The sequence below is a fragment of the Eschrichtius robustus genome, chromosome 5 (genome assembly GCF_028021215.1).
Source record: "Eschrichtius robustus isolate mEscRob2 chromosome 5, mEscRob2.pri, whole genome shotgun sequence".
NCBI classification, from domain to species: Eukaryota; Metazoa; Chordata; class Mammalia; order Artiodactyla; family Eschrichtiidae; genus Eschrichtius; species Eschrichtius robustus.
In genome coordinates this window covers 4,578,876-4,602,966 of record NC_090828.1, presented here as the reverse complement: position 1 = coordinate 4,602,966, position 24,091 = coordinate 4,578,876, and the positions used below count along the sequence as shown (strand labels likewise).

Here is a 24,091-nt window from a genome sequence, read left to right as displayed (position 1 = left end):
CTCACTGAGAGAAGCAAGGTCCTTGTATATTTATATTGACAAGCAGAAAGAATTGTTACTTTTCTTTTTCTTATTTTTGCAAATTGTCCTCTTGTGAACAATACTCAGAGTTCTTTGAACAAGGGTTGTCCTTGGGATGGGCAACTTTTCCTCCCCTTTCCCCGAAAAGCCTTTCCAGCCTGGCCTTTGGCCCTGCCTCTCCTGGCCGGCGGGGGCACCTGCAGCCCCTGCCCCTCGCCGGGCCCGGCCCGGTCTTCTTGGCCATCATCATCCTTTCATCTTCACCTTCCTCCTCAGGAGGACTGAAATTCCAGTATCCATTCCCAAGGTGGGCTGCCCTTCAAGGTGCTGCTACAAGTTCTGACCCCTCTTCACACATTCTAAAGACCCCACGTGTGTGTCTGAATGCAGACAGCTCCTGGTCCTCTCAGGGCTGCTCCCCCATGACTCATAAGTACCCCCCGAGAAAGAGCCCATTTACTCCCATACTCAGGAGAAAGGAGGCCTCGCTCCATTTTAGGCTGAGACAGTGAGACTTTGGGACCACGGCCACAGAGAAGCCTGGAGATGGAAGGGGCCTCAACAATGATCTGAGCCAGCGTTGCCCAAGGCGTGTCTGCAAACCATCAGTCCCCCTGGTGGTGGTGAGGCCATAGCGAGCCTTTAACCTGCCCTTGCATATTCTCTGACAGCGTGGTTCTCCAGGGACCTCCCCCGTGGAGCTTTGCTCAGGGATCTCTGCTTGGGAATCACTAATCGAACCTCATGAACTAGTTAATAAGTAAAGGCACTGGCTCAGAGAGGGGAAGGTGACTTCCCTGAGGTCACACAGCTCGTTGGTGGCAGAGTCCAAGCTTCCCTCTGGAGCGTCGCCCTCCAAGGCTACTTGAGGCACCTGAGAGCCTACCTGTGATGACACAGGCTGGACTCTGAACTCCTGGGAGGCGGTCCTGTGTGTTATTCCTGTTTCTATTCTCCCCTCGTTACTGCCAGGCTCACAGCAAAGGCTCAAACATTGTCACAATCACAGAGCCCCCTGATTTCTGTCTGGATTGGTGGCACTATCCTCTACTCATCTCCAGCCCCTTCCCAGCGTTTCTCAGCTTTGTCATTTCTCGCCTTTATCTCTGTGTCTACTCCACTCTCTTGGTTTAGCTAAACCCTGTCATCTCTCACCTGGGTGACTGCCCTCAATCACCTCCTAACTAGATCTCGTTTCCTAACCTTTCTTGTTTCCTTCAAATCCTACTCTCACATGTTAGCCAGAGAGGCGGCCCCCCAATGCACGTGTGAGCTTGCTGCATCTCTACCCCGGTTTCAAGCCCAGCCTGCTTCCCCTTCAAGCCCAGCCTGCTTCCCCCGCAATAAAATCATCCGTAACAGTATGTGCCCTAAGGTCACGGGCTTAATCACTCAGTTACCATCATCCCGAAACAAAAACAACCCAGACTTGAGGATATGGGGAGGGGGAAGGGGAAGCTGGGACGAAACAAAAACAACCCAGACTTGAGGATATGGGGAGGGGGAAGGGGAAGCTGGGACGAAGTGAGAGAGTGGCATGGACATATATACACTACCAAACGTAAAATAGATAGCTAGTGGGAAGCAACCGCGTAGCACAGGGAGATCAGCTCGGTGCTTTGTGACCACCTAGAGGGGTGGGATAGGGAGGGTGGGAGGGAGGAAGATGCAGAGGGAAGAGATATGGGAACATATGTATATGTATAACTGATTCACTTTGTTATAAAGCAGAAACTAACACACCATTGTAAAGCAATTATACTCCAATAAAGATGTTAAAAAAAAAATGAGGATAAAAAAACCCAAAAAACAAAAAACAACCCAGAACAAGCCCAAGTCCTTACAAGATGTCAGCAGCATTGACCTGTTCTTGCCCTTCTGAATTGCGTCGCTCGGCAGGGAGAAGTAGATACGGATATGATTTAGAACATACAGGTTCTTCGTGGGAGGGAACGGGACACTCTTAACACAGATTTCATTGGTTTCAAGTGTTTAGTAAAGTGGTGGGGACAGTAAAGATGGTGCAGGGCAATTAGTAATGTGAAAAGAAATGATATTTTATTTTATTTTTTGTTGGAAAGACTAGATTTTTATCTTGGATTAATACAAAATATGTTATTAATACTGAAAGAAAAATATTATCACATCATTAGCTTTTCACGTAGTTCATTTAAAATAGTAAGATGTTACCTGTAATTGATATTAATGTGGAGCACTGATGACGTGTCCTACTGTGAAAACACTTATGCTATTTAATAAATGAATCTAAAGAACAGATTAGGGCTGTTGTTAAAGGACAAGAAATGATATTTTAACTCAGGGACTCCAAATACACAAATCCCCAGCCTGCTGGGATGGGTTTGTAAAAGGGGCTGCGATGAACGGGCACCTGCTCCAGTCAGAATTGCAGCAGAAAGCAGACGGCACAACTCCAGGGCGTAGCAAAGGCGGGCAGGGCTAGGGAAGCCAACTGGGGTCCCCAGGGCCACCGTGGGAGCCCCCCTCCCTGTGTCTGAAGGGGCAAGGAGGGAGGTAGGGGGTGTCACCCAGGAGCTGAGCCTTCAGCCCAATGGTGAAGCCAAATCACAGCGATGATCTGGCGGGGGGGGGGTCCCCAGAGCAAATACCCTCCCCTCCCCGCTCCTTGCAGCACCTTGCGTTAGCTACACCCAGTGGGGGTCAGAGAGCATGGGCCAGGATGATGTGGTTCATAAAATCACCTCATGGGCAGGCAGGGGGCAGGGGGCAGGGGGGGTCTGGAGTGCAAGTGCAAAATGTAGAGCTCAACACTCCTGGCCAAAGCGCAGTTTAGGGTTTCAAAGTCCCCTCCGCACCCCAGGGCAGGCTCCTGGATTGTTGCGTGTACCAGGTGCTGTCTCGGTGAGGACCCCTGCCCATCCAGGCAGAGCTAAGGTCTGGATAGAGGTGTGGTGATCTCTGGGCTCGTGCCTCCTGGGCCCTCACCCTGATCCGGGCCCCAGATATTAGGAAAACCAAGGAAAAGAAGAAGCAGGAGCCGGTTTCTCCCTAAAGCCTTCTGCAGCTTGTTTACACCACCGGTGAGAGGCAGCACCGGGGGTGCACCCAAATCACGGGGGAATAGAGGGATGGTCACCCCCTTAGAAGTTTCAGTCTCTGATCTGTCCCTTCATGACATGAAAGCTCCACTCGCCAGCACCAATGTCCCAGGCACGTTCCCTTTTGGTGTCCTTCCTGGACGTGTGAGCATGTGTTTGTGCACGTGTGTGTTTGTGCCTTGTGTGTGCAATGGTACGCGTGTGTGCATGCACTCATGTGTGTTGGGAAGGAGTCTGTCTAGTGGGGGGAGGGGAGCCCTGAACATTCCTTAGGAGTCAAGACTAACATTGTGGAGGGCACATCTGACAAGCTAGAATTAGCACGATGCAATGAAAAGTTAAGCTCTGGTCAGGGAAATCATTTTCAGCAAATATGACAATGGGATTATATACATGTTATGTGAAGCAGACCTACAAAATGACCAAAAAGTTATAAAGAAGTGAGGAGATATTGCCCAAGGACCTGACTAGACAAGGACCCACATGTAAAAAGGTCTACAAAGAAAACCCAAACCCTACAGATAAGACTTGGTTCTGAGCAGTAAAGAAAGGATGGGGGGAAGGGGAAGCTGGGACGAAGTGAGAGAGTAGCATTGACATATATACACTACCAAATGTAAAATGAATGGCTAATGGGAAGCAGCCGCATAGCACAGGGAGATCAGCTGGGTGCTCTGTGACCACCTAGAGGGGTAGGATAGGGAGGGTGGGAGGGAGGCTCAAGAGGGAAGGGATAGGGGGATATATGTATACATATCGCTGATTCACTTTGTTATACAGCAGAAACTAACACAGCATGGTAAAGCAATTATATTCCAATAAAGATGTAAAAAAAAAAAAGCAAACATAAAAGGATGGATGAGCATGCAGTGGAGAATGACCAGGGTGCACTTACTAAATTGGAGATTTAAATATGAATATTAACCACCCATAATGTTCAGGGTGTGATGTGACACACACTCTCTATCAGGAGGAATAGAAATCCTTTCAGAAAACAATTTGGAAAATTTGTTATCCTTGTCCCAGTAACACAGCTCCTAAGAATTTATCCTAAGGACAGAACCCTGAATAAGAAAAAAGCATATGAATGCTAATAAAGACACTAATTATAGCATTATTGATAGTAGTAAAAATGTAAACACATAGCCCCCTCTTGTAGGCATTTGGTTTAAGTATTTTCTGATTAATCACCTCAATAGGTGATTGAAATTAAGAAGACATGTAGCAATATGGAAAGTACTTTAGGTGTATTAACTCAACAGAACAGAACACAAAATTATTATCTACCACACGGTTATAAGTAGAGGAAATTTACACATGCAAATAGACTAGCTTGGAAAAAAGTGGAGAAATGAAAAGAGGCACTGGGTCGGGATGGTGGTGCCACGGTCTAATTTTTCTCTTTTTAAACTTTTTGTACTGTACTTTAACTGTTGCCTGTGTAACATACTGTGTGTATATATATGCGTGTGTATGTGTATATATATATAGACACATAGTATATATCACAGTATAGATCTATATATAATAGTATATATATACATATTTACTGTGTATATATTTACATAGTATATATATATATTTACTATGTACTGTATAGTAAATACAGTAAATATGTGTATATGTATATGCTATGATATATATATACTATGACATATAGTATGTACATATATACAGATATATACTAGGTACATGTATATATACAGTATATGCAGCATGTGTGTATGTATATAAATAAGAATCATACAGCTGGGCACGGATCATTTGCCTTTTTCAACCATTTGCCCTTCCACCCCTGAATGTTCCCCACCCCGACCACGTGCACACGATGGGGAAGCAGCGGATTCATCGCAGTTACCTAGGAGCACCCCGGGGGGCAGCTGGGCCGAGGGGTCCTTCATCCAGTCGTCGTTGGCCAGTTCTATCACGGCGTCCACCTGCCGAACTTCAGTGCAGATCAAATCCCTCACTCTCGCCTCATCCCTGGCTTCCAGGGCTGACTTCAATCTCTTTACGAAATCCGAGTTGACCGGGTAATCGGGAAGGCAATCAGAGTTGGACATTGTGATGTCGTTTGTGTGTTGACCAAACTGCTCTTCTTCCCAACTGAGTCCAAAGTCAGCAGCTGGGCGGAGAGGGCTGCGGGCGTGTCTATAAATAGAAGAAACGTGGCTCCAGTTACAGCCCTGGGAACGGCCACCCGCCAGCAGTCCTCCTCACCCGCTTCCTCACAGGGAGAAGGGAATTAATCTCCCCAAGGCCTCACTTAAGGATCATTCTAGAGAGGGGGGCAGTAGACCTGTTTGTGAGTGGGAGAAGCAGAGGGGACACAGCGTTTTTTTTTTTAAAAAGCTCTTGTAGGTACTGCTGATCAACATCTTCTTTTATCAAAGTGAGACTCTGTCCTGAAACTTGAAAATCCTTTTCCCGAGCCTGGGCTTGCAACCTCTGTTCTGTTGAAAGGAACATACTGTGACGTTCTACACCACGTATTCCTTCACTTCATCTAAAAAGAGAGTCTGGTTGACTATAAATTGGACACGCCTTGAAACTGAGAATGCAGGGAAATCTTTGGTTTCCAAATTCAGGATGGACTTGCTGGTCTCGAGAAGGCAAAAGCATCACATAAGTGAACACAAAAAGTAACCGGCGTATTAGCAGCAGCCTCTGTACTTCTTAAGGCTGCTAACTTTGGCTTAAAGCACCCAATTTGATGCCCCGTGGAAGTGCAAAGCACTAATGTTGGTTTCTGTGCTTTCCTGCGGGGTAGTGGACTTTTTTTCCATAACCTCTGTCTCTAGTGGTCCTGTATCTCCCCACCCAGACCTGGGCACAAAACACAGCTGCTCCAGCAGCGCCTGTAGGCTGTAATGACCTGAGGGGCCCAGACTATGCCATTTAGCTTAAAAACTAATTTTCGGATATATTAAAATTGAAATACATTGAACATATAACACTGTGTAAGTTTGAGGTGCACATCATGTTGATTTGATGCATTTATATATTGTAACATGATTGCCATTGTAGTGTTAGCTAACACCTCTACCTTGTTGCAGAATTATGACTTCTTTTTTTGTGGTGGGGATAATTAAGTTTTCTTCGTGTCTTAGAAAGTTTGATGTTCATAATACACTACTGTTGTCTATAGACACTATACTGTGCATTAGATCTCCAGGACTTATTTACCTGCTGGTTGCAAGTTTGTGCCCTTCAATGACATCTCTCCTCTTTCCTCACATAGCTTTATTTATTTATTTATTTTATTTTTTAAAAATTTATTTATTTATTTATTTATTTATTTTTGACTGTGTCGGGTCTTCGTTTCTGTGCGAGGGCTTTCTCTAGTTGCGGCAAGCGGGGGCCACTCTTCATCGCGGTGCACGGGCCTCTCACTATCGCGGCCTCTCTTGTTGCGGGGCACAGGCTCCAGACGCGCAGGCTCAGTAATCGTGGCTCACGGGCCCAGTTGCTCCGCGGCATGTGGGATCCTCCCAGACCAGGGCTCGAACCCGTGTCTCCTGCACTGGCAGGCAGATTCTCAACCACTGCGCCACCAGGGAAGCCCAGCTTTATTTTTTTAAAGTTTAAAATTTGAAAAATTAAAAATAAATTTTAAATTGAGGTATAGTTGATTTATAGTGTTGTGTTATATTCTGGTGTACAGCAAAGTGATTCAGTTATACATATATATGTATATATATCACATAGCTTTTGTAGAGCCCTCTTCACCTTGTGTGCCAGTCTTGCTACCTCTTCCCTTTCTTACTTTGTCTTGTCTCCCTGTGTGATGGTTAACTTTATGTGTGAATCTGGCTGGGCCACACTGCCCAGATTCTTGGTCAAACATGTTCTGGATGCTCCTGTGAAGTTTGTTTGTTTTTTTTAAAATTTTATTTATTTATTTATTTATTTATTTATTTATTTATTTATTTATTTATTTATTTATTTTTGACTGTGTCGGGTCTTCGTTTCTGCGCGAGGGCTTTCTCTAGTTGCGGCAAGCGGGGGCCGCTCTTCATCGCGGTGCACGGGCCTCTCACTATCGCGGCCTCTCTTGTTGCGGGGCACAGGCTCCAGACGCGCAGGCTCAGTAATCGTGGCTCACGGGCCCAGTTGCTCCGCGGCATGTGGGATCTTCCCAGACCAGGGCTCGAACCCGTGTCCCCTGCATTGGCAGGCAGATTCTCAACCACTGCGCCACCAGGGAAGCCCCTGTATTTTTTTTTTTAACGAGATGATAATGTTTAATTTGCTGGACTTTGAGGAAAGCCGATGACCCTCTGTAATGTGGGTGGGCCTCATCCAATCAGTTGAAGGCCTTCCTAGAACAAAGACTGTTGTCCCCCAAGCAAGACGGAGTACTGCCGGCAGACGGCCTTTGAACTAGAACTGCAATTCTTCCTGGGTCTCCAGCCTGCTGGCCTACACTGCAGGTTTTGGACTTGCTGGTTGCGACAACTGCGTGAGTTGATTTCTTAAAATAAATCATATATGCCTTTATTGTAAGAATATATATATATGCACACACATCCTCTTGGTTCTGTTTCTCTGGAGAAGCCTGAATGACACACCCCTCTCCTCTCAGCTCCTCTGCATGACTTTGCAGCTTCTGTTCCATACACTGGTGCTTTTCCCGACATGTCTGCATCTGCATTTGAGGAGCCAGCCCTGAAGCTACTACCTAATATTTGTTCTCCTTCCTCCTACCTAAGAGACCCTGGGTTTTCTTTGTTGTGACAATGTGCCTGGCCCCTGGTGATGAATCATGTTTATCTAAGTCAGTAACTTCCACCCTAGGCTCCTTGCTAGCTACTCTGTGAATTAGCCTCCCTTGCAACCCAGTTCTGGCCAGTGAGGGCAGGCATGGTCTGCTCTGGTGTGTCTGGGAAGTTCTTTGCTCTCCTGATTGAAAGGGGAAGTAGTGGCTGGCAGTTTTTTCCTTTCCCTTTCTTCTTTCCTTGAACATGGACATGATGTGTGGAGCTGTGGCAGCCAACTTACAGCCATGAGGTGATGGACATGAAATGAAGGCTCAACATGTCCCAGGTGAGCGGGAAAGAAAGAGGGGACGAGGCGGATGGTTCCTTGATGACATTTCTGAACCTTTGCCCCAGCTCCAGGCCACCAACTGCCAGACTTCTTGTCTTTATTCCTTAAGTACTATTCATGTGTTTTCTGTAACTTGCAGCTCAAAGTATTCCTGGTGGATGTAGGTGAGTTCACTCTGCCTTTAAAATCATGGACACATTCTAGTTTCAGCCTCAAGAGGTGCAGCAGACACAGCTCAGCCTGTGACAAGAACGTGAGTCAGCCCCCAGCTTTCTGTCCTTTGGTAGTTGAAGTCTTGCCTTGCGTGACAAAATCTCACTGTGTGTCGCAAGGACAGCAGCTGACCCCAGACCCCCCGAACATGGAGCAGTGGCATGACGCGCTAGGGTCAGCAGTGAGCAAGCAGCCAGGGCCACTTGAGGGGCTGCTGTTGGACCCTGATGGAGACATTCTTGGAATTGCTAGCAATGGAGCTCTGCCTAGAAAGGAGGTATGAACTCTGTGGATTCAGACGTTTGACTAACTTGCAAAGCGTGTGGTTGGCCTCTGGTTCTTTCTTTCAGCCGAAGAATGATGGGTTTTGAAAGACCCAAATGTTTTGTAGCATCAGATGCCTTATGTTTTGTACAAATGTTTTGTACAAATGTTTGTACAAATGTTTTGTACAAATGTTTTGTACAAATGTTTTGTAGCATCAGATGCCTTACATTTAGAAAGAAATTTGACACCAGCACGTTTGTGTCAATACAGAGAGAGGGAGGGTAGTGACCACAGGAAAATGATCGGAATTTGGGTAAGGCAATTTAAAGAAATAAACTGAGAATTATTGGAGATTGCTATCAAACTTCAAATCAGAAGGGAGCTAAAGATGAAGCACTTGTTAGGCAGATAATAAGATGACAAAGCCTCAAAATATGGCACTCGCTGATCTTAATTACCAAGCTATCTGCTGGGTGTTTAATCAGTAGCACATATACTATGCTAATTATGCTGGCTAATTTTCTTATAATGTAATTCTTTATCAACCCTGCTATGTATAAATTAGGAATTGAAATGTAACTAACACAAATTATATTTAAGGCAACACGAATTTCTTTATTTCAGCGTGAAATCTTCTGATCTCTATTTCTTTGTCTTTCCTTTTTTGATTAGTTCATGGGACCCCCCTACTGCCCACCCTGCCTCAGTCCCCCACTGGCTGAGCGATCATTTGAGGAGGAAGGGACGCAGTATCAATATTTCCCCCTTAACTTCTTGGAAATCTTGTATTTGACTTTCTCCTTCACTGACTGTCCTTGAAGGTGCAGAATATATTTAAGCAATCAATAGCAGAGGGATCCTGGCTTTCTGTGAATCAGATAAAGGTCGCTTCATTGTTCTGCTTGGATGTTTAAATGCTCATCAGAGGGTACCATAATTCACAGATTTTCAGTGATATATTGTATGTGATTTACATCAAGTTATGTTTACAAATGTGTTTAGATGAGGACTGGTAACAGATCCTCATAGAAAAGCATAAACATTAGCTAGAATTCTTTTGCATCACGCAGTTTGCATCCAATGAGCTTGGTATAGCTGTGCAGAGCCCAGTAGCACGCCTTCAGAGACCACCAGCCTTGGAACTTTTTCTCTGTCGATACTCTTGGTCTTGAACTAGTTTGCAGCAAGATAACAATGCCTGATGAATAAATGAATACAGTGTGGGTCTAATTTAGTCTCAGCCCCGTGTTAGGATGAAAATCAGTGAGTTGGTTGCCAATGGAGGGTCATGGTCTGGGAGAAATGGTCAGTCCCAGATACGCAGACCCCATTGTGACCTCAGGTCAGGGACAAACACCGGGCATATCCAGGTTAACTCAAAGTGACTGTGGCATAATTCCGCTGTGAAGTGGGTCCACTTCTGAGACTGGCTGCTTCTTTGAGCCTGAAAGGCCCCTGTTAGATCCTGAGGTCCTGGAGAGCTGCTCCCTCAACACACGGGTTCCCTGTAGGTCAGCCCCCAAGTGCTCTTGGCTCAAACCTCACCGTCCAATCCAGCTGTGGACCCTATCAGCTCGGGGCTGACCCGGGGCTCCCTTCCTGGCCGTGGTGTTTCCATCCATCTCTGGCTGTTCTCTCCTGTCTCCCGTTCCCGCAGTCCGGCTCTCCCAGTTCCCAGCTTCAGCAACTCAGATGTGTCTCCCTGGGGTCAGAAGCTTTTCAACTCAGTGGAAGATTTTTCTAAGTTCCTTTTTAGGGGTTCCTCATAGCTTTTCAGGCTTGACAATTTCAACCAAGACATACGTGTGGCGGGAAGGGCTCACCCATCAACCTGCTGGGCTGTGGGGAGCTGCTTTGTGAAGGGGCATTGTTACGTGGTCTTTATGGGCAGCAATTCGTGCACCCAGAAAACAGAGGCCACTTTCATTTCCTTTGTGTCCTTGAAGGCTTGAAACAACGTGATGGCATGTGGGCACTAGCTAGATGTGATAAAAGCCCTTTACAACTCTTGCCTGTTTTTTTTTCTTCCTGTTAGGGGCATGATTTATGATGACACAAGGATGAAGTTATACAGCTGGAGATGTGGACATTTTCCATTAGTATAACCATCAAAGACAAAATAACAAACGAGTTTCACTCAATAAACACATTTTTGAAGCATAATTTAATTTAATTATTTATTTTTATTACTTTTTTATTGAAGCATAGTTGATTTACAATGTTTCAGGTGTACAGCAAAGTGATTCAGTTATACATATCTGTGTCTGCATCTGTATCTATATCTATTCTTTTTCAGATTCTTTTCCATTATAGGTTATTACAAGATATTGAATATAGTTCCCTGTGCTATACAGTAGGTCCCTGTTGTTTATTTTATACATAGTAGAATGTATCTGCTGATCCCAAATTCCTAATTTATTCCTCCCCCCCAATAAACACTTTTTGAGCCCTCATATATGCCAGGTACTCTTGATGTACTGAGAATATAGTATACTACATACTGTATACTGTATACTATATATACTATATACTATATATTGGGTACTTATTACATAGGTCCTCTTTTAAAGATATTGCACATGTAAACTCTCTTTTTCTCAACAATCCTGCGAGGCAGGGGCTATCATTATTACTCTTTGGCAGATGGGGAAACTGACTAGTGAAGCAATCTCCTGGCGGTCACACAGCTGCTACGTGGCAGAGCTAAGATGCAAATGCGAGCAGTTTAACTGTGCTCATTAGAACTGTGTGGCCATGCTTCTCGTTCAAACCCCCACTGGGTCCAATTCTTCACTCTCTTCATCCGTTTCCTCCTCTTCCTTCTTTTCTATTTTGCTCTTTTTTCCAGATGCAGTCTTGTGGAAGAAGATGGGGAAGGCATGGGAGGGAAGAAAAGAGGTACAAGGGCTGAGGCAGGGACCAGGGATATTTGGAGGACTTTGGGAGAAAAGGCCTGGGAGCAGCTATGACGTATGTGGGAATTGGATAAAGAAAGAAAGACAACTGCTTTGAAATCATCTGGGGTTGCTGGAGGGTGTTCCCCTAATCAAGACACCGTGCTGAGCCCAGACCACCAGGGTCATGGCTTTTTAAGAGTAATCCAGCTAATTACGGATATCACTGCCATTGACTGGGGGAGACAGTGCAGCACCCATCAGGCGAAATACTGTAAGGTGGAAAGTTTGCCTTCTGAGAGTTAAAAGTTAAAATCAACCTGATAGAGCAAAGCAGACTGTATACCCCTTGTCTGACCTTGACAACTCCAAGGATGCAGAAGCACAGTTTGTAATCTGCTTTCAAGTTTTAACTCTTCCCATCTTAGATAATCTTGGAAATATAGGAAAGGGAGAAAAACGGAGAGTTGTGTGTCTGGTTGAACTTAAGGCCGGAGTGCACCGTAACAGAAGTGTTGGGGAATTCCTGGGAGAAGTAGGGCAGGCAGGGCTGAGGAAGGGCTGCCCAGCTCGCCATGGGCTCGCCATGGGTGTCAGTAGGAGAGGAGCCCTGGGCTGGGTGTGGGGTGGATCTTGCCTCTTCAGCGGTTTGGGGAAGAGCCCCGAGCCCCGCGGTACTCCCAGAGCATCAGGATCTCGGGTCACACTCTGCCCCCGATGGCCTCTAGCTTCAGTCATGCATGTTTCAGAAAGGAGCATTGCACCAGCCATTCCAGAGGCTTATATATTAAAAGACGACAAGACAAACAAAAACCTGGAAAGAAACACTCTGCCCAGTGCTGAAGCTCCTGGCCGTGTCTGTGGCTAATTCTCTCCAAATCTACACAAACCTGTTAAATAGAAAAGTACCATGTCTGTAAGGTTAAACTCTGTCTCTTCTCTTAGTCTGGGCCTGAAAATGTTTGACCTCAGACACACACGATCTATGATCTACCCAACTGTGGTGGGCAGCCTCGGAGATGGCCCTACTGACCTGCCCCTGATCTTCACACCCTGTGTCATCCCCTCCCCTTGAGTGTGGACTTGGTGACTTGCTTCTAATGGATATGATACAGCAGAGGGGATGGATTGTCACTTTGGAGATTAGGTTATAAAAAGACTGCAGCTTCTCTTCTGGATGCTCTCTTTCTCTCCCTTTTGAATTGCTCACCCTGGGGGAAGCCAGCTTCCATGTGATGAGGCGGCACCGTGGAGGGACCCAGGTGAGTGAACTTGAAAGTGGATATTCTGAGGCTGCCAGCAGTCAGTGAAGGGGTCTGGCAGTGGATCTGCCAGCCTAGCTGAGTCTTGACATGACTGCAACCTCATGAGAGGCTTTGGGTTAGAACCACCCACCTGAGCCATGCCTGCATTCCTGAGCCACAGAAACTGAACAATTGTAAGTGCTTGTTGCTTTAAGCCATTAGGTTTTGGGGGTAATTTGTTATGAAGTAATACATAATTAATCCACCACCTGAACTACCTTTTTAAGAAAGCCATGGACCTCATTGTTCCCTCTCTCGTTCTCTCCTTCCTCACTCAAGGATAAACCGACATGAACTCTGATTCAGAACCACAGAAGGATGGATTATTTTGAGTCATCAGAGCGGATGTCTCTGTATGAACCAAAGTTGCTGCAAGAAACAAGAGAAAATTTGAGAAAATCTCTGATCTATGCTGCCACTGAGAATCTAGGTGAACATTATGTCCACGGAATAGGAACGACAGGAGATCAAGGAAGATTGCTCTGAGATGAAAACCATTACTTCAAGTTTTAAAATGCAGTTGACACAGTGATTGGAGATTGCAGAAAATCAAATCAGTGATTTAAGACCGGACAGAGAAAATTTCTCATACTCAGAGTATAAAAGGGACAAAAAGATGCACGGAAAGAAAAGGAACATTGAGGACAGATTCAGGAAATTCATTACATCTTCGGAGAAATAGGAGCAGAGAGACTATAACATGTAAACAAGGAAATAATAAAGGTAAGTTCTTCTGTGGAATGAATTGTGTCCCCCACTAAATTTATATGTTGAAGCCCTCCCTCCCTATGTGACTCTGGTGGGGATGAAGCCTTTAAACAAGTGGCTTAGGTTAAATGAGGTCATAAGTGGGGAGGGGGGCTGATCTGATAAAGCTGGTGTCCTTATAGAAGAACCACCAGAGACCCCTCTCCCTGGGCACACAGAGGGAAGGCCATGTGAGCACAGGGCGAGGTGGTAGTTGCCTATAAGCCAAGAGCAGAAGCCTCAGAATGAAACCTACTTTGTCAGCACCTTGATCTTGGACTTCCCAGCCTCCAAAACTGTGAGAAATAGATTTGTTTTTAAGCCACCTTGTCTATGCTATTTTATTATGGTAGCCCATAACAAAAATGGGCTATGGTAAGTCTCCTGAGCTGAAGAATGTCTTCTCTCCAAATCAAAGCTCTCTTTAAGCACCCTTAAAGATTAAAAATTGTCTTTAAAGTATCCTTCAAGAGATTCTTTGAAAAGATAGAAACATACCTGAACGTATTCTGATGACATTTTGGTATTTCAAGGATAAAGGAACAGCCCTCATACTGTAGGAAAGCCACATTACCTAATTGATAGCAGTTTTCTTTTAAGGTGGCACACAGCAACAGAATAACGCCCACAAAGTTTTTTGCAGGGGGAGAAATATACTATAACCCAAGAACTCCATTCTCAGCCAATCTAATATTCATGTGTGGGGAATCAGAACGAGATCTTCAGTCATGAAAGGACTTGGAAAATACTTCACAGACATCATCTCTTGAGAAAAAATGGGGAAAGATATTTGCAAAATGTAAAACAGACAAAGTGTTCACCTTCAGATAAAGAATTCTTACAAATCAATTAGAAAAAGGGAGGCAACCAAGTAGAAAAATGGACAAGAGACTTGAGTGGATACTTCACAAAAGAGGATATCCAAATAACAATACATAAATGTAAGGGGCTTATTCTCATTAGCCAACCGAGAAATACAAATTAAAGCCCCACTAAAACACAACTACACTGCCACGAGAATGCCTACAATTTCATTTTGATGATTTGGGGCAATGCAGATTTCCAAAACCTACTATACTAGGGCATAAACCGGTACAACCACTTTGGAAAATTGAGATTATTTACTCAAGTTGAAGGCAAACACATCTAGTTACAAAAATATCTCCCTCCCAGGTAAATGCTCAACAGAAATGTGTGCACATTCCCACTAAAAGTCATGTTGAGGAATGTTCATAACAGCATTGTTCCTAATGCCTCAAACTAGAAACAATCCGATTGTCTGTTAACAGTAGAATGGATAAATAAATGGTGTTCCTACAATGGAAGAGACACAATGATGAAGGGAAATGTACTACAGTTGCCTGCAACAGTGCTTGACTCTCACAAACATAGTGTTGAATAAATGAAAGTTGCCCGACACAAAAGAGTGAATTCCGTATGACATCATTTATGTAAAGATTAAAAAATGGGTGAGGGACTTCCCTGGTGGTGCAGTGGTTAAGAATTTGCCTGTCAATGCAGGGGACACGGGTTCGAGCCCTGATCCGGGAAGATCCCACGTGCCATGGAGCAGCTAAGCCCGTGCACCACAACTACTGAGCCTGTGCTCTAGCCCCTGCGAGCCACAACTACTGAGCCTGTGTGCCACAACTACTGAAGCCTGCGCTCCTAGAGCCCTGCTCAGCAACAAGAGAAGCCACTGCAATGAGAAGCCTGCGCACCACAATGAAGAGTAGCCCCTGCTCACCACAACTAGAGAAAGTCCGTGCAGAAACAAAGACCCAACGCAGCCATAAATAAATAAATAAATAAATAAATAAATAAATAAATAAATTTATTTAAAAAATGGGCAAAAGTAAATTACAGGAAACAAAGTCAAAATAGTGATTGCCTTTTCAGAAGAGGGAGAAATTGGGAGATTTCAGGTAGTGTTTTACTTCTTGAACTGGTGGTTACAGGGGTGTTAGTGATGATTCATTGAGCAGTTGTGTGTGTGTGTGTGTGTGTGTGATGTTCTCTGTATATATCTTAAACTTCATAATATAAAAAAGATAAAAACAGACTGTTTCAAAGAAAAAAGCAACTGAAACAGAAACCAGACAGAAATATTCTGAGGAGCTTTTGTTGAGAGCTTCTTCAAACTTTGAAACCAAAAAAAGACCTGATCTGGGGGAGGTGGGGGACGGGTGGAGGAATCCCCCAGACAGATGATGAGCAAGACCTTCCACTGCTAACCCCAGGAGGCTCCATGGGGACTGACCCAGGGTAGGAGGGTCCCTTAGCTCACCTTCCAGACCCCGTGTATCAAAGGTCAGCCTGTCAGCCAATGAGCCCCTGGTTGGATGATATTTGGTGTCCCCAAGATTGTCCAGTCCTTCTGTTCTTCGCCTCAGTCACTTGTCACTTGTGGTAAACTCACCCTTAGTGGGCTGGGTACTCACAAGCCCACTGAAAAGAGAACTCCTACAAATCAATTAGAAAAAGGCAGGCAGCCCAGTAGAAAAATGGGCAAGAGACTTGCAGTTGGATAATGGTGTGAAGGAAAACACTTATGGATCAAGATACAGCTGGAGAGAAATCAGTGGGAAATTGCCCAGTGTCTTGGGCAGGGTAGATGTGCCGCCCACTATTATATGATAAATACATAGATGTAGCAGATACATATTGCACTTTGTAGCATGTAAATCAAAAACACACAGTCTTTTCAAATGTCCGTGTTGCATGGACATGTGTTCATATCCTAGGCTGTACAGAAAATATTAATAAATTTCCAATGAAATGTATTTATGTTCTCTGACTGCAAGTGAATAAAATGAAAATGTAGCAATAGCCTTCGATAGGCAAAAATTCATCAAAGCACTTGGATATTAAAAACAAGCAAAAGTACTTTTTATGAACAACTCATAGGTTATAGGAGAAATCAAATCAGTGATAAGAAATTGTTTCAGATGAATTACAGTGAGGGCACTGCATAACAAATGTTATGGAAGGTGGCCAATGTTATCCTCAGAAGAAAATTCATAGCCTTCAATGCTTCTGTTATGAAACAAGAAAGAAGGAAGATAAAGGAATTAAACATTCATCTCAGCACAGAGAAAGTAATATAAAAATAAAACCAAGAAAGCAAGAAGGTAGAAACAATACATTTAGAAAATAATGAAATGAATAATTAAAAAAAGTTAAGATGATTTAAAAATTCAACATTATTTTGAAAAAAGACATGAAAAAATCTCTAGCAAGATCAGTAAAAAGCCGGCCTTCCCTGGTGGCACAGTAGTTAAGAATCCGCCTGCCAATGCATGAGACACGGGTTCGAGCCCTGGTCCAGGAAGATCCCACATGCCGTGGAGCAACTAAGCCCAGGAACCACAACTACTGAGCCTGCGCTCTAGAGCCCACGCACCACAACTACTGAAGTCCGCGTGCCTAGAGCCTGTGCTCCGCAACAAGAGAAGCCACTGCAGTGAGAAGCCCATGCACCGCAACAAAGAGTAGCTCCCGCTCACCGCAACTAGAGAAAGCCTGTGAGCAGCAACAAAGACCCAAAGCAGACAAAAATAAATTAATTAAAAAAAAAAAAAAAAAAAAAAGATCAGTAAAAAGCCAAGAGAATAGGCACAAATACATAACCTTAAGGGAAAAGAGGCTATAACTAGATAAGGAATAGAACTTTAAATCTTTAAGAAAGTATGTTTTAATTTGTCTGAAAGTCTTAATGGGATGAGTGATTTTTCAGGAAAATAAAAAGAAACAAAAACGAAATAAGGAAGGAGTAGAGAACCACAGTACATCAATTTTGTCGACAAAAGTAAAAAAAAAGTCAAAGAAATATTCACAAAAAGCCAAAATAAAACATAACAAACATAATAGCAATCATAGCAATAATAACAAACAAAGCTAGATCAATATGAATTACAAATATAATTGCAAAAATTCTATGTAAAACATCAACAAATCAAATCCAGCAATGTGTTAAAAGAATAATACATATGACCAAGTAGAGTTTGTTGTAGGATTGCCAAATTTGTTTAGTTTTTTAAAAAAAAATCTACTAATATATTTTATCTCATAATATGCCAAAGGAGAAAACAATATGATCATCTCAACTGATACTAAAATAATATTTTATAACATCTAACATATTGCGTATTAAAACTTCTAGTAAACTAGATCAAAAAAATACTTTGTTACGTGATAGAGATTATCTTTCTAAAATTAACAACCAACCTCATATTTAATGCTGAAACAGATTATTTTGACAAGAACAAAACAGGCAAGCCAACCCTGTATTATTATGTCTTCCATGTATCAGTTTGGAATCAATTGAGGGGAGGCATCAGACAGATGGGGCTCATAGTGTCAGCTTCACTACTGATAAAGCCAACTGAAGTAGGTGGCTTTAGATCTGAAGCCAGAGGAGCTTGCTAGCAATCCCCGAATTAGGCAATGTACACAGTCCCTGACAGCTCTGACCCTCCTTTCCCCACCCACACCCAACACGGACTGACACTTCCCAAGAAGCAGAGAGACCCAGAGTACCCTCTCCTCAGATACGCAGATCCCAAATGAATCTAGAAGTGGCTAAGCCATGCAAGCAAATTCTTTCTCCCAGAGATACCGATAAAGTACTCCCAGAGTGAAAGGTATGAGATCAGAAGGAGGCCAGAAGCATCACACAAGTACAAGTTTTGGTGTATGGAAGCATGAGGCCAAGGTGAGCTCTAACAATATTCTACACCCTTCAAGAAGTTCGCCAGTGTGTGGTAAGTCAGGAAAAGAAATAAGAACAACAAGTATTAAAAAAAATCAAAATGAGCAACGATTATCTGCAAATGATACAGTTATTTGGAAAATCCAAGCGAATCAACTGAAAAAATATTAGAACTTATAAAAATGTTCAGTAAGCTAGCCTATGTCCCTCCCCAAATAAAAAAAATTAATGGCTTTTCTATATACCAGCAAAGTTAGAAAATTGGGCAAGGTGTAGAGGAGAGAATCCTGGAAAAATAAATTCACATCAATGTTCAGGAAATTCAATAAAAGAAGAAAGTTGAGAGAAAATCTGCCTCACCAGAGAGCAAAACACAGGGTAGAGCACCAATAGTTCTTCCAGGTGCGTTAGCAGCAAAAGCGTCCATGGAAGATCAGTGGAAGACGGTAGGAAGCTTGGAAACAGAAACAATAAATAGGTTTAGGTTATGAAATATTGGCATTTAATTCACCAGGAAGGGAAGGATTTTCAATAACTGGAGTTGGGGTAGCTGAAAAAATAAAAAGTGAAATCTGTAGTATTATGCACCAAAAGACCCAGAGGATTAAAAAAATAAAATGCTGAAAATAAAATCATATTATCACTAAAGGAGAATATAAATACATGTTTTTATGATCTTGGGCTGAAGAAGAGCTCCCTAAATATTAAAACAAAGACAGAATCTAGAAGATAGATTTGCTCAAATAAGCAATTTGAAACTTCTAAATATAAAAAAGCCCTAAAAACAAATGGTAAGAGCACTTGTGAGAAATATTTCAGAGGATTGAACCTTCACATGTAAAGGGCTTCTTACTGTTCAATAAGCACAACTCCAAGTCTCCAATGGCAACAGGGGCCAAGGGCGTTCATGGCCATCTCACAAAAAAGAATAAAAATGCCAATAAATCTCTTAAAGTGATGTTAAACTTCACTAGTATTCAGAGAAATGCAAATTAAAACCAGACTTTAAATTGACAAATCTTTAAAAATGTGCATGTTTGTGTGCTGAGGTGACTTTAGGGAAAGGGGTATTTACATACATTTCTGGCAGATATACAATTACCAGAGGGCAGCATGCTATGGCATGATTTTATTTTCGGTAAATCGTATATGAAATTAAGCTTGGAGAAAGATTGGAAGGACGGATTCCAAATGTTAACAGTGGTTATCTCTAAATAAGTATTTTTAAAAATCTGTATTTTCTCAGTTTTCTGCAATAAAATGATACTTTTGTAAGTATCCTGAGAAAGTACCCCCCCCCCAAAAGAATACATATATGAGAATAGTTTAGAAAACTTTGAGGAACGTGTAAAAGATGGAATTTCCCTAGAAGGTAGAAAGCAACAATGATTAGTGGTGTGGTACGGGTGTAGGGAATAACAGACCCATGGAGCAGAGGAGATGGTCAGAACTAGTTCTCAGTGGATGCTGGAGCTAAAAATTGTTGAAGCTGAAAAACTATCATTTGGAGGATTGCAAGCCATTTCTGTGGTGGGGTTTTTCTTTGGGAGGGACTACTTGATGTACCTCTGCAAGTTGGCAAAAACCCAAATATCCAATTAACAGGGAATTGGCTGAATAAATTATGGTACATTGATTCAATGGAGTTCTACAGAGCCACGGAAATCCGTGACGATAGAATATTTAATGGTATGGAAATTTGTTTACAGTTTATTTTAAGTGAAAATCTGGTTTCAAAGCTGAATGCATGTTGTGATCCAATATTTGTAAACAAACAAACAAAAGAAACAAAAAACCAACCCTGTATTTATTTATTTAAAGATTTGAAGGATGTATTTTATTTTACTCTGTTCACTTACCTACATTATATTTTTTCTATAATGAGCATCTACATTTTTTATAAGAGAACACATAATAGATATAGTTTCCATAAAAATGTAAAAAAGGAGAGAATGGTTTTCAGGTCAGCAAGACTCAGTTATAAAATGACTAAATGAACCAAAATATCCAGGACAAAGTCAATTAGGCAAAATGCTTACAGGGGTCTCCTGCTAAAGGGAAAAGACCTCTGGGCTCTGGACTCCAAATGGTAAAGACCCACAGGAAAAACCATCTATTTTGTGAGAAGGAAGCTTGAGGCCGCCCTGGCCAGTGCCATGACGTAATTGAATCATTTTACTAGCTCTCTAGATTTATTATAAGGAATCGGCTTGCATGATTATGGAGGCTGAGAAGTCCCATCATCTCTGTAAGCTGGAGACCCAGGAAAGCCGGTGGGGTAGCTCCAGCCTGAGTCCAAAGGCCCAAGAACTGGGAGAACCAGTGATATAAGTTCTAGTCCAAGGGAAGGAAAAGACCAATGTTCCAGCCTAGACAGGCAGAGAGAACAAATTGCCCCTTCCTCTGCCTTCTTGTTCTATTTGGGTCCTCAATGGATTGGATGAGTCCCACCCACACTGGGAGGGCATTGGCTTTACTCAGTCTTCCAATTCCAATGCCAATCTTACCTGGAAACACCCTCACACACACACCTAGAAATAATCTTTAACCAGATACCTGAACAATCTGTGGCCCAGTCAAATTGACACATAAAATTAACCATTCCAGTGATAGGCCTGTAATTGTGTGAGGTGGCAGAGATTTGAGCATGTTTATCTTCTACGAGGTATAAAGCTTATAGAGAGAGAACTATTGTAAGTACTGCAGAAAGTGGAATAAATGATGGAGCACACGGGCTGTCACCAGGTTGAGCTGGGGGCCCTGGCCTCTAGCGGAAGCAGGAGCGCACCTGACGCTGGAGGGAAGCAGAAAGGCACAGGTGCCCCAAAGACAGAGGTAAGGTTGTCCCCAGGTCCAGAAGAGCGAGGGAGGAGGGCTAGTGGTGTCTTTTCTTTGAAATGAGGGTCAAAGTCATTTGCTGAGTGGTGGGAGAGATGATTGGGGTAAAGAGCTTGAACACAGCAGTGAAAACTAGAAATATCTGGTGTGGCTGACAGGTGAGATAGCTGACTAGGAGCAGAGAGAAAATCTGTGTACGGCATCGAGAGCCTGTGAATTTTAGTGGCATCTGCAGCAGGGGAAGCTTCGTGCTTTAAGCATATCACACGTCTTACTGTTCTCTGAGCTGTCACAAAGGGTTAAGGAGAAACAGGGCCTGTCTTTCATTTACCCTTAATCCAAAAGAATCACCTTAGTGAGCCCCTATTGTAGGCTACAAAGGCTTGTAGAACAAGGTGTCTGGTTCCAGGACCAACTGGATAAGAAGATATAATGAGGAACTTAATCAGCTTGGCCATCAACGGTGGTGGTGGGGAGAAGACTTCTTGTTGTAGTCACCAGAGAATTCATGGGCAGGTGGTTTTTGAATTGAGTCGTAAGGAATGGGCAGAATTCTGTTAGGTAAAAAGGTTCCCTCCCAGATGTAGAGAAGAAAGTGATCAAAGGGATATGGAGGGACCACCAGCTGTGTAGACCCGGCCAGCAGGAGTGGAAGTGATGCCATGGGAAGGGGACATGGTCAGCATGCAAGGGCTTAAATGCCATGGATGCCCAACTCTTCGATATTTTTGGAGGTAGCTTATGAAATGACCAGGGTGGCATTTTAGGAAGATTAATTTGCCATAGTTTATAGAGAAGAAAGGGGGTGCCTAGGAATAGGGAGAAGGTTCCAGGGTCACAGACATCTAAGAAGAGTGGCTAATGAGTGGCAAACCAATGCGATTAAACAATCCATGTGATTCTGCATCGAAACTTCTAATTTTAAATCCAGCACCCTAATTAAGCATAAATTATTTTGCCATTCAAATGTATTCTGGCTTGAAGCTCCCTCTCCGTTGGTGGTGAGAGGGGAGGAGGGAGGAGGGGAAGTAACCACAAGTCAACAATCAGAATTATCTCTAGTTTCTACTCAACAGTTCCGAGGGCATGCAGCCATTCCCCACGTATCTTATCTTCAAATGGTGCTCGCCATTTGCCATCCCGGCCGATTTCTGCCTTCTCTGGGAGTTTGCCGTTCCTGGATGAGGCCTGTGTTCTCAGGCAGTGACTGGTTCTTAGTCTGGCTCCCTCAGCCCTCCCCAGGTCTTTAGCCTGCAGGGTCCAGCTGGAGTAGAGTCTGGAAGGGTTCAGTGGTCTCCATGTACAGCGTAAATGAGAAGTCCAGTGTCACCAGGAAGAATTTCCAGGCACCACCCAAGGTCATCTAGGACACTCAAGGAGCTGGATGTCCACATCCAGCTGGGCAGGGAAATGAGCACCACCACTGAACCTCTGTGGGTGGTCCACACTGTCCCACGGGGAAAGCTGGGAGGAATCAAAAGAAGGAACACAGAAAGGAGGGGATGCTGTTTTCAAACAGACATGTAAGAGCAGCCCAGGTGTTTGAGAAGGTGTGGTTCTGCAGAGATGTCATGTCCCCTCAGGCCGATGGGCCATGGGGCTAATCCATCATGCACTGGTAATCCCATCACCTCGCCTATCCTCGCAGCCAGACAACACTATCACTGGGGGGGAGGAACGTGTGCCTGGGAAGAGGAGAGGGCTCACTCTTCTGGTACCTTGCCAGATGGCCTGGAGTGGCAGGGACCCAGACCAGGGTAACTCTCCTTGAGTGGGAGTCTGTCACGGCTGAGTTTGGGACCACCCATATGTGGAGGTCAGGATGAAATAGAGAGTCATCACATGTAACAAGTCTGCGCTCAACGCCTTCTCTGTTCCCTGACACTGTAAGACGTTGGAGAGTCAAGACAGAAAAACCACATAATCCCTCCTCTCTAGGCTTTATATGATGGTTGACAAGACAACTACACAAGTAATTACAAATCTAGAAATATTTTTAATGCACTGTGTCAAAGGCAAGGGTGAGCGAACACTGGGGGGAAGGGAGGGAGAGAGTCATGCAGATATGGGAGCAAAGAGCTTTCCAGGCCAACAGAACAGCAGGTGCAAATTCCCCGAGCAAGGAACAGGCAAGGTGTGTCTGGGAAGAGCCAGGCTGCCACTGGGCTGGAGTGAGACCTAGCGCGGATGGGGGGCTAAGTCATGGAAGGACTTAACGGTCATTGTAAGGATGTTGAATCTCTGCTCAGGGAAATGGAAAGTTATTGGAGTGGAGGGATGACTCACCTTCCTTAGTTGCTGTGCCCAGGGAGGGCTGCAGGGGACAAGGGTAGGACCAGGGAGACACCTAGAAAGTTATCACAACAATTCAGGTGAGCACGGATGGCTTGGACCAGGGCAGTAGCCATGGATGAGATGAGACGAAGTTGGACTCTGGGTACATTTTGAAGATGGAAGAGTCAGGATTTCCTGATGGAACAGATGGGCCAGTGAGAGGAAGAGGAGTCAAGGGTGAATGGAGAGTTCTGCGGGCTGAGCAATTAGAGAATGGAGTTTCCAGGCACTGAGCTGGGGGAGACTTGGGGAGAAACAGGTTTTGGGGGGAAACCAGAGTTCGATTTTGGACCTAAGTTTCAGTTGTCCATTATAGACCCAAGGCGGGCGTTGAGTTGGCAGTTGGAGATACATCCACCATCTTTGGTCTGAGAGAAAGATCCAGGCAAGAGATAGGAACTTGGGAGTCATCAGCATTTGGAAGATACTTGGGACCTTTCGATGGGATATTATCCAGGGAGCGAATGATGTTAGGAAAGAGAAGTCAAGGACTGGGCATCTGGGATAAGAAGACAAGGAGGAAAGTAGGGAGACGTGTTTGACTGACAGGAAAGCTGCCTCGGGGAGTTGTGAGGGGAGGAGATGCTGTCTGGGGGTGGAGAGCCACGAGCCCCAGGCTGAGGGGTCGTCCTTGAT

General features: G+C 44.0%; 1 protein-coding gene across 1 annotated transcript in view; it reads right to left on the bottom strand.

Moving 5' to 3' along the window:
* ASB18 (ankyrin repeat and SOCS box containing 18) overlaps positions 1 to 5,161 on the bottom strand; it is a 63,633-nt gene extending 58,472 nt beyond the window's left edge. The window contains exon 1 of the mRNA XM_068543718.1: positions 4,957 to 5,161. Within this exon, the coding sequence (XP_068399819.1) occupies positions 4,957 to 5,161 (205 nt within the window). The remainder of the gene's footprint in view (positions 1 to 4,956) is intronic.
* Positions 5,162 to 24,091: the final 18,930 nt, after the last annotated feature.